The sequence below is a fragment of the Dipteris shenzhenensis genome, chromosome 8 (genome assembly GCF_047967505.1).
Source record: "Dipteris shenzhenensis isolate YYH24624 ecotype China chromosome 8, Dip_SZ_1.0, whole genome shotgun sequence".
Classification (NCBI taxonomy): Eukaryota; Viridiplantae; Streptophyta; class Polypodiopsida; order Gleicheniales; family Dipteridaceae; genus Dipteris; species Dipteris shenzhenensis.
Window position 1 is genome coordinate 42,793,712 of NC_141603.1, and position 11,035 is coordinate 42,804,746.

Below are 11,035 nucleotides of genomic sequence, written 5' to 3' on the forward strand. Positions count from 1 at the left end.
ATTAGGCTCACCTTATCCTACCATGTGGCAGCTCCACAAAATCTTATCCATCCACATCATCCAATAAACACGTGGCCATGATCACAAGTCCACATCATCACAAACACCTCAACTACCATGTCAGCACACTGACCCATCACTGCCACATCAGCATTAACCAATTAACGGCCACATTCGCATGCCATGTCACATCTACCATGTCACTTCATCATCCTAGTCAATAGTGCCATGTCATTTAATTGTCACATCACTTGTGCCACATCATCAGGGCCATGTCACCCTATCATCTCACTAGTGCCACGTGGCACACATGCCACCTCAGTAGTGCTCCACAAGCACTATAATATCTTCATAGGCCACATCATCACACAGTGCCCCATGGGCACACCCTTTGCTAAGCAAAGTCTCTACATGTGAATATGGTTGCCTCATCATCATTTTCACCCTTTTTTGCCCCTCTAGATCAAGTCATATCTCTTGATCTAGGAAGAATTTGAGGGGGCTCCAACACGAAAAATGCTCGATTTTCCGTGCTCTACGTGGTTGTTACATCATGCATACATTTTGATGCAACTATCACATACATTTTAGCTTTAGCATCAAATCCACTTCTTGCATGCACACAAGCCTCTACATCGACACATATGAGCTATGCACACAAGCCTCTACATCGACACATATGATCTAGCTCCTAAAACGAATAAAAGAAAAGGAATTATTTGTTGTTTTTTCATCGCTCGATGGCTGGTCTAGATCTAGATCAGAGTAAATAAGATCATTCTTAGAGGAGAGAAACTCCAAAGCCGCCAATCAAAGCCATGCCCAAAAACTCCCAAATAGTTCCTACTTGGAGTCAGTCCCTATGCTCATAGGCAGTTTCACATCATCACATGTCCTGAAACTTGATCTTCCATAGTTATGTGAGCAAAGTCCAGATTTTTCAAAGGCATTGGTCAATTGTTCAATGGGAAGATTGCACATCGTTTGATTTTACACTCACATGCCACAATTGTAAAGCATGTAGGCTATTTTTCTGCCATTGTGCACTCTATTTGGGCCTTGTAAAGCCTCTCGACTATTCCCGATATCATTGCCACATAAGCCTTGTAACAGATTGGATATATATTGTAGTTCTTCTTCATCGACAGTTCAGATTTCAATTGATATGGATAGTGTTTTTTATAGGCACTTTGAGTGTGCCTATGAGCATCTCGATCTACCTTGTAACTTCCCCTTGTGCAAATCATTCACATGTGCCACACATGCAACTATGCTTAGTCAAGTGCCTACTTCATTGCATCCATCTATTTTAATGTCTAATATTGTGCAAATGTTTATGTTTTATTGTATCAATGCAACTGTATGATGCTTAGTTGGATGTCATGATTACATATTGCATCGATGCAAAATGTGTAACTTTTAATTGAATGTACCTTTGTGTGCTATGTGGATTGAATTATATTGAATTCAACAATGTACACAAATGGATGAATAATATGTTATGCCTCATTGAATAAGTCATTAGAAAGCATTGTGACAAGTGAAAATGAGAAATTTGAAATATAAAAGCTAGCCATTTGTGTGTGTGTGTGTGTGTGTGAGAGAGAGAGAGAGAGAGAGAGAGAGAGTTGCATATCACTACCTATAGTAGTGAAAATCGAAAGCATGCAAAGTAGCATGTGTGTGTGTGTTCAAGTCCTATGGGACCAATCTTGGAAACTAGGTGTATATAGTCTAAAAATATAAAATGCTATTGAAAAGAAGAAGCCATTGTGATGATAAGCTCAAAGAATGGACATCATAGTGTAAAGATATAACATTTTGTGCAATTGTTCGCTTAGAGAATGGGCATCTAGTATAAAGATATACCATTTTTGCAAAGAAGATTCAAAATTCATCGATAGGACAATAATATGCATAATATAAGGATTTTTGCAAAGAAGATTCATCAATAGGACATCAATATGGATAATTTAAGATACCAAGGGAAATGGAATTGTGTGGTTAAGCTTAAATTCAACATAATTGAAATAGTTACATTAAGTTTACTAGTAGAGCATAGTCATAACTAGCAAAAGGCTCTTAGAAGCCTTATTAACTAGGAAAAGGCTTCGGACTCATCAGAAACCTTTGGATTCCCCCCGCGTGCATAACATCATGTTGGAGACGATGGAGCAATGGATGGTGGTTGGACGGAAAGGCAAGACCATGCTTGAAATGATGATCAGGATGGTTGCCCTAATAACACTCCTGAAGCTCAGACACGGCAGGATGAATGTATTTAGGTTGACTGTCATTCTAGTGATTAGGAGGTGGAGTTGGTATCTCATGTGGTCCTCACATAGACTGCCCAGGATGGTGGCAAAGGCGATGAATCGATGCCGGATGTGAACCACAAAAAAACGTTCGACCTCAGAAGCTGAACATGCCGAGCCAAGTAAGGGTCCCCCTCAGTCTCGAAAGGGTTTGTCTAAGATGACCAAGGAGGCTACCAAGGGTGGCTGGGAAAACAGATTCAATTTCATCAAGGATGCGTATAAGGCAATCTCAAATTGAGAGAGTGGGGCATTCGGGTGTGTCGATCATTTCATGGAATGTGAGGGGATGTTGCAACAAAATGCGCCTAACTCTCCTACAGAGCATAGCGACTGCTCGGCTTGGCTAGCAATGGCCTTGGTCGATGATCGTTGGCTCCTTGGGGGAGACTGGAACTTTACCAAACGGGTCAAAGATAGAACACACCTTGGTGCCACCCTGTTTGGCCTTGAACGTGATGAAAGGGAAAATCATGGTCTTAAGCTCGGCTTAACAGAGGTTGTGGAGCTAGATGAAACTGGTCTCTCAAGGTTTTCATGGTCCAACCAAAGACAAGGTGCAGAGTTCCGGGCTACTAGACTTGATCGCATCTACGCTTTGAATGAAGGCTAGTGGATCCAGGCATCGCTAGGAGGGTGCTATGTTCTGTCGACTTCCATCTCCGATCATGCTCGGTCATGTGGAGCTTCAATCTCCCACGCACAATCGCCAGTTCTAGAGACATCCTGCTCAAGTTTAAAGCGAGTGTGCTAAAGTCCAGAGATTTCTACATGGCAATTAAAGAGACGTGGAATGGTGTTGCCAATGATCGGGCTAACCCGCAATGCAAATGGGATGCCACCATTTGTAGGGTGATGAAAATCACAAAGACGGCTAATATTAACTAGAAGATGGCCATATGTCAATCTCGGGAAAAGATTAGTCAGCTCAAATAATCCCTCTTGGTGGCTTTGATGTCGGCCCCCAAAGATCCCTATGTAGTCACTCTGCTTTCTGAGGTTGAGTCTTCAATGCATGATAGGGAGATGGAGGAAGCCGAGTGGGCACGGATCCGGAGCAGGTTGACATGGCTTGCTATGGGTGATTGCCCCATGAAGACCTTCTTCCAAACCATCAAGGCCAATCAACAGCGTGATCGCATCGACAAGGTCATGGATGCCCGCGATAACTTGGTTGAAGAATTCTGGCACATTGAAAAATTCTTCAAAGTAGAACTTAGCACCACGGTATGTGAATCCATAGTGTAGGATGACATCTAGAGAACCAATCTCCGGACGGCTCTTGAGTGGGTCGATCCGGACGGCTCTTGAGGGCATAGTGTAGGATGACATCTGGAGAACCAATCTCCGGATGGCTCTTGAGGGTGTCGGAGTACTACAGGGTCCGGTTGAGTAGACCCTTTACTTTGATCAAGTTGGAGGAAGCCCTGGAGGCAATGGTAGATGAGTGCACCCCGGGCCCAAATGGCCTGACCACCGAATTCTAACATGCGTGCTGGAAGCTATTGGGGCCCGACCTCACTAACATGACGAATGCAACGGTCTCAACCAGGTCTCTCAGTGAAGATGTAAACTCAGGCCTGGTTAAGCTCTTCCCAAAGCGGCAAGATAGACTAAGGGTGGGCAACTGGTGCCTTATCACGATGCTCAACACCTCCTACAAAATCATTGCCAAAGCCCTCGCCATTCGGATAGTGGACGTCTGTAGGACAGTAGTGGATAGAGAATAGAACGGCTTTGTTAGAGGCCACGACATCTATGAGAATTTCCTAAACATCACCTTATCCATCGACTACACTTCAGCCACTAATCAACGTGTGCTTCTCTTCGGTATCGATCTTGACAAAGCCTATGACAAAATCAGATGGGACTATTTGGAGGAAGTGCTCCTGAAGCTTGGCTTCAACCAAGGGTTTGTCAGAATGGTCAAGTCTCTATTCGGCAATGCAGGCACAATCTTACGTCTAAATGGTGGTGCGGTGGGTAGATTCGAGCTCAAGAGGTCGGTGCGACAGGGCTGCCCCCTAGCCCCCTCACTCTTTGCCTTGGCTACTATCCACCTTCTGGCAATGAGGAAGCAATCCCAAGCAAGTGGTGATATCAAGGGCCTCCTCCTCCCCTTGGGTGATCAGTTGGGGATCCAATTGCTCGCAGATGACATGATATCCATCTCCCAGGAAGACCAGGAGAGCGTGCACAACCTCTTCAAAGTGATTGAGATCTTCAGTGCCGCCTTTGGCTCCCTTTGCAACTAGCAGAAGACCTTCCTCCTCCGCACTAGTATGCTAGATCCCCCAAGATGGCCAAGCGACCGGGAGGTCATACACGTATCTCATGGGCAAATCATCGGCTACCTAGGGGCGACGTGACCATGAGGCAAGGATTTGATTGGTTTCTTGATAAGTTGAAGGCAAAGCTTAGAAGGTGGAGCAGGATGGTCCTTGGATGGAACACACATTTCGTGGTGGTCACCCATATCCTCTCGATTGCCATCACGTATGTGGTGTTGGTCTAGCACTTCTCCAAAACCCAATGGCTTGAAGTCAAAAGGCTTTTTCGAGGGTTCCTTTGGGCGGGGCCAATGGAAGAAGAAGGATGCATCGCATCCCTTGGGATCCACTGAAGCTCCAAAAGCTTAGCAAGGGTTTGGGGTTGCCCAACTGCAGAGCATGCAACATTTCACTAATGGGTAAGTGGCTCCCCCACCTCATCGTTGGCACGGCCCCTTGGATGACAATAGCCAAATTCTTGATGAAAAGATCCACTAGCAAAGGGGTCGGGAATTGGCTTAAGAATTGTCATGGTTTGACATACTTTTTTCAGAGTATCCCGTTAGGATTGTTGGGTCACAAGTTGTTGTCGGTTTAGTGTTGGCTTGGAAAGAATGCCTTGTCGGGTGCGTCTGGAAGGGCAAGACAAGTTTGCAGGGCGACGCCAGTCTCTGTGAATTGATCTGGTGGACTCGAACTCCAGACAGAACTGGCAAACCGTTTGCCTTGCACAACCCGTGTAGAGTTAGGAGCCTCTATAAGAAAGGCATTAGAGCCTGGGCTGACATCTGGGACCCGTGCAAAGCTGACTAGGTGGAGATCGATGAGCTGTAGAGAAGATTTACCTGACAGACGGCGAAAGAGACTTGGTGCAAGCAGTCCTTGATAGGTTGCCGGCCTCATGGCCAACCAACACAGTGGCCTCTCGGGTAGGGAGGGATCGCCAGTGGATGTTAGGCAACACACCCATTAGGAAACTCTCAGTACACCTCATCTACCAAACAATGATGAGGGCATAGATCAATAGCCATGAGCTAAATCGAAAATGGCACGTCTGCAGAAGCTCGGCCTGGTGGAGCAAAAGATTCAAAGAAATTTGGAAGGGCTGCCCGTTTGGGAAAGCCAAGTGCTTACTCTGGAAGGTAATGCACATGTGGCTACCCGTGAGGGGTAAGCTAGCCAAACACACTAACATAAACCCAGTATGCCCCTTGTGTGGTCATGCTATGGAATGGATCAAACACCCCTTCTAGGGTTGCACCATCTCCCGAGAGGTGTCGTACAAAGTCAAAAGAGCGAAACGCTCCTCTGGGCTAATGCATTTGTTTAAGATAGGCCTGAGATGGCGCACAGTGTTGTTGGGCGACACCTACAAGCTTCCCTCCACCCTCATAGCGGCATGGCCCCTCATCAAAGCTGCAGTCTTCATTATCATCTAGGAAGCCAGGAACTGGGCCGCATTCCACCACAAAGGACGACTAGGTACCACAGTCCCGTCGATTCTCGCCGGGGCTTGCACCCTCATGCAAAACTTTGGGTATCTAATTCACCCCCAAGACCCCATCATGGGACAAGCTCTGAAGGATATCTCTGACTATCTTTGCTAGGATCTTGCTGTTTAGCATAGGCCTAGGCGTCAAGCCCATAGTTGGCCAAAAGTTTTTGTTTTTTGTACATGGGTGCCCTGCCTCTTTTTTGTACGGGGACCCCTGCCTTTATTATTAATATATCCGGTATTATTTATTTATTTATTTTTAAAAAGTTTACTAGTAGAGCATAATCATAACTAGGAAAAGGCTCTTAGAAGCCTTACAAGTAGTAAATATATCTAAGTCTAAAGGAAGCATTTGACTTAATGTCAAATGCTTCTCACATTCTAAAATTCTAGCAAGGCTTAAGGGTGGGGGTATTTAAAATCATTAATTTAAATGAAAGAACTCACTTTAAAAATCTAAAGTCATAGCTTGCGATAAATTTGAATTCTCGTGCTCCAAAATCCATTCAACAAAGGTAAATCAATCCCTTTAGTTTCAAAATTAAAATACATATTCCAAACTTAAAATACATAGTCCAAAATCTTTGTTAGTACAATCCAAATTCATATCTATATGTATTTGTAGCCAAAAAGAAGAGGAGACTAGTTGCAAGTCCGGAATAAAAGAGAGAGTAAATGGTGAAACCATAAATATTATGGGAGATCACAATGGAACTCTATGCTCAATGAGAATTACCATAAAACAAGCCTCTCATAATCTCATATAGGTCCTCTTGAAATAAACTTTCAGTTGATTTGAAGAGCATTCATGCTCTCCTATGAAATGAGCCTCTCTCAATCTCATATAAATCCCTCTTGAAATAAGCTGGGAGGTAAATTTGAAGAGCGTTCATGCTCTCCTATAAAACCAGTGTCCTTGGAAATCACTTGCAATCAAAGGGTGAAAAGCCCAAACTAGTCAACCTAGTCTTTGAAGAGGAGCTATGAGGTTGGTAAAGAGGCTTGTTGTAAAAGTGGAGTTAAACATATCTAGCTTGAGTTAACAATAAGAACGCATGGTTAGGAAGTCTACTTTGAATTTAACCTTTGCACAATTTTCAATGTATTAACATGTGTGCATGAAGGTACATATACACACACAATTGTATTGTGCACACACATGCATGCACAAATGCGTTTCATGTGCATTTGTTCAGTGTAGGATAGAGAACCATAGCCATGTAGAGCCACATTTTTGACGTATTTGTGTGAGTGCATGTGCATTTGCAATTGAGATGCACATACAAATATGCACCTTTGAATAGACACATAGGGGAAAGACAAGGTTGGAAGGAAACAATCCGAGATAGGAGCAAGATTCATCCTCTAGAAATAATCTAGTGTATGCATGTGTAAAATGTGGGCTATACTTATAAGTTGGGAGTTAGTGTTCAACATGCATATAGTGGTCGAACATGGGCTTTGCATTAGTCATAACTTAACTTATGGTGACATCGATATTGCTTGATAGTGTAAGTTCACAAAGCCAAGCACACAAGTGTGTTAGGAGTGCTAGCACACCATGTTTCATATGAGATTTGGTAGTCACAACCAAACATGTTATGATGGACCCTGTCTTGCACAAGTAGGGTTGGGCATTCATGCGGTATGACCTATGCTTAAGGTAGGGCGAATGAATTTATGATGGTCAATTTTATGGCTATGTAGTTGTAGCTTGTGAATAGTGTAGGTCAATGAACCTTAGTCTTCCTCATCCATTTCACTAGAGGGTGATTTCTTTTTAGTGTAGCAGTGGTGTGCATCTTGATTGACCCTAATTTCGAAAGTTTTGGATGGCAACTTTGTTGGTTCTCAAAAACTCGAAATGGCTTCCTCCTTATGGGTGTTGATGTGCTTGCTTTGAACCTTGTAAGTTTCGATCCTTGGTTGTTAGTTTTGATTATTGGGCAAGCGCGTTGAATGTGGGAGATTGTTCTTGAGAATTTGAGAAATCATTCCTTGTGTTGATGCATGGAGTGGTATCCCACTTCTTCTGTTGGTTAGGTTGAGGGAAATTTGGAGTGTGCACTCCCTCTTGTTTTTTCGGTTAGGCAGTGGAAAATCTTTTTAATAAAATCCCCCTCGGCCCCCGTCCCCCCCCTCCCCCCCCAACACACACACACCCCTCCATGGCTAGCTAGGAGGGGCCAAGTGCTTGTGGCCTACACTCATAGACAGTAGAGGAGCTTCCAAAAGGAATTGAATGTAGGTAGCCAACCCTCCTTGACGAGCTTTCCAAATAAATCAAACTCGGGCAAAGTGAGTCCTTCTCCAGCATTGATAGGTAGCAAAGGAGCATCTCGAGGCAAGGAAACGCGAGCAGCAAGCTAGCGAGCCGAGGAGAGGGCAGGGACAGAGCAAAACAACTGAAGCCGAGGTGGAGGGAGTTTGGAGAGCGGGCTTGTTGCCCCAAACTACCTAGATGGAAGAGGAAAAGATTGACAATCTTGACACAAGTGGAGGACACAAGGTAAAAGAAAGAAAGAAGCGGGAAGAAGGGGAAATTGGGGAGTTCCCTCCAAATTGAATCCAACATTTTCAAAAAAGAGGGACGAGGGGTGTATTTTATTTTTTCCCTCTTTTTTTTTTGTCTTGTTCTACTTCTTCTTCTTCATGTGTTTTTTTCTTCATCTTCATAATCTTCGTCTTCTTCATCATCTTCTGAGTTTTCTTTGTCGATCGCCATAGCCAGACCTTCGAGCTCCATCTCCGTCTCCTCATGCCCCCCTTCCCCCCCCATGGCTCCCTCCGATCCCTCCGACCCCTTCCTCTTCGCCAGTATCCACCTCCTCCTCTCCCCCCATCTCCCTCCCCATAGCCACCATCACCACCAGCAGCAGCAGCAGCAGCAGCAGCAGCTCCCCCCCCCCCAACCCCTCAAGCTCCATTCCCACCTCCTCAAATCCTCCTCCCGCTCCCGCTCCTCTAGCCTCTCCAAAATCTTCTCCTCCCACGACCCCAAACGTCACCACCACCACCACCACTCCTCCAAACGCAAGGGCCGCAAAGTCCCCCTCCACTACCTCAAGCCCGGCGCCCTCGCTCAGCTCCGTGACGCCCAGCGCAGCGCCCGCTCTTCGTCTGGATGCTTCAAGAAGAAACGGGTCGAGCCTGGCAAGGAGGAGGACGAGGCGCGCTTGCCTGCTGGAGGGGAGAATGCCGACCCATCTCAGACGCCCGCGGTGACGATGACCCCCGGCCCCTCCGTGCGAGTATTTGGGCCTGTGTGCCCTCAGCGGAAGAAGCTGCTTGCCCCGAAGACTCCTTTGACCCCCATCGTCGTAGTGCCTGACGCTCCGAATACTCCTGTAAGCAGTGAAGCCGCCTCCGCTGGCTCTGCCAGCGAGTCGCTGCTGGAATCGCTTCCCTTGGAGTTGCTGGTGAGTCTGATATGTTTCGATGTATGCTCCCCTTTTGGATTGCATTGTCTCCTAATCTCCGTATTTGTCAATAGTCTTGCGATGGCATTATTTGTGAACTCTTCCAAGGCGTTTATGTTTCTTACTGTTTGGACAGGTACGCATAGTGTGCTATCTGCACCACGATCAGCTGAAGCCTGCGTTTCATGTCAGCAAGCGGCTTCGACAAGCGGTGAGTAGAGCTGTGACCGGGGTTTGTTTTCTATGGTTGTATAGTCTAGATCTAGCTGTTTTCCATGGAAAAATTGCAACTTGGTTTAGCTAATTTGATTAAGGCGTGCAAATATATGTAGGTGATGATCGCCAGACAGTGCCACTTTGATTTCACCACGCCAGATCGAGAGCGGCAAGAAGCGCTGAAGCTGTCCACCCCCAGAGCAGATCTAAACTGGCCATTTTCAAGGTAGGCAGTGATTTCCTATTTGGTTATTTGTCCCTTTGATTGGTTATTTGTCCCTTTGATTGGTTATTTTTCCCTTTGATTCTCCAGGGTATCAATTTGTTGTAATTCTTAACCGCTCATGCCTCAATGCAGGGGAAATGAAGCTAGTGGGGCGGGTCCTTCAAGGCCGCCCCCGACGCCACAGGCTCCCAGGCCAGCACCCAAGCCACTGCAGGCTCGAATATCGATTGCAGATATGCAGCAGCTCGCAGGACCTCTCTTTCATGGTTCCGCAAATCGTCTTCGCAGAGTGAAACCCCCCAGCATGCCCCGAATGTCAATGAGAGCTGTGGCTTCGCACCGCGTGCTCTTTTATGAAGAAGAGCTATGCCAGGCAGTAGCCCAAAACAGCATTTGAGTTTAATAGCTTTTGTTGGGGACAGAGATGCTGTCTCCAAGGTATTTGGTGGCCAAATGGTGTCCAATATACAAGAATACTAAAAAGCAGGACTGTTTCTGAGGCCACCTAAGAGGCTCCATAGTCACAATTGCAAAGAAAGAGCCATATCCTTCCTCTGGGAAGTACATTTTTCAATCCTAGCATGTTGAAAAGTTTCTTCAACATTGATTCCTGAGGCTAATTGGGCTCATAAGTTTCAATCTTGCAAGCAGATAACAGCGTTTTTTCGCCTAGACGGGGATCATGACTGATCTAAGCGTCATATATAGTGGCCCAAATCAGTAGAGGTATAGTAAAGCAGGTCCTTGTGGCCTTCGGTTCCCAAAACTGCAGTAAAGTGTACAGGCTAGCTACTCTATTTTCTATGGATGGAAGATTTTAAGAGACGATTAAGCTTCACTTCAGTAGTATGTACATGTATTCAATCTATTGCCGTTATTTATACCTTAAGTGCTGACATCTTATCATGGTATTGATTGTTCTTGCAAGATTTCCACAAAAGCTACTGAGCAGATTATTGTGAATGTTAGTATCTTGTTAATGTATTGACTGTTGCAAAATTTCATCAAATGCTAGTGAGCAAATTGTTGAAATTGAGATACGCGGATAAGTGCACAATGATTACAAAGCTTCAATTTCAACAACTAGAAGTTAC

The 11,035-nt window shown here is 45.2% G+C and overlaps 1 protein-coding gene across 1 annotated transcript; it reads left to right on the forward strand.

Moving 5' to 3' along the window:
- Positions 1 to 8,778: 8,778 nt before the first annotated feature.
- Positions 8,779 to 10,784, forward strand: LOC147899545 (uncharacterized). Its single transcript, XM_087378538.1, has 4 exons — positions 8,779 to 9,499; positions 9,636 to 9,710; positions 9,832 to 9,941; positions 10,074 to 10,784. The coding sequence occupies exons 1-4, from the start codon at positions 8,858 to 8,860 to the stop codon at positions 10,336 to 10,338; spliced, it is 1,092 nt and encodes a 363-aa protein (XP_087234664.1). The 5' UTR covers positions 8,779 to 8,857; the 3' UTR covers positions 10,339 to 10,784.
- Positions 10,785 to 11,035: the final 251 nt, after the last annotated feature.

What these genes read in the sequence shown, in the direction of transcription:
- LOC147899545 (XM_087378538.1), top strand. Translation starts at nt 8,858, where the DNA reads ATGGCTCCCTCCGATCCCTCCGACCCCTTCCTCTTCGCCAGTATCCAC. An exon ending in CGCTTCCCTTGGAGTTGCTG is followed by an intron (nt 9,500 to 9,635) that starts GTGAGTCTGATA and finishes CTGTTTGGACAG; the next exon opens with GTACGCATAGTGTGCTATCT. An exon ending in CTAAACTGGCCATTTTCAAG is followed by an intron (nt 9,942 to 10,073) that starts GTAGGCAGTGAT and finishes GCCTCAATGCAG; the next exon opens with GGGAAATGAAGCTAGTGGGG.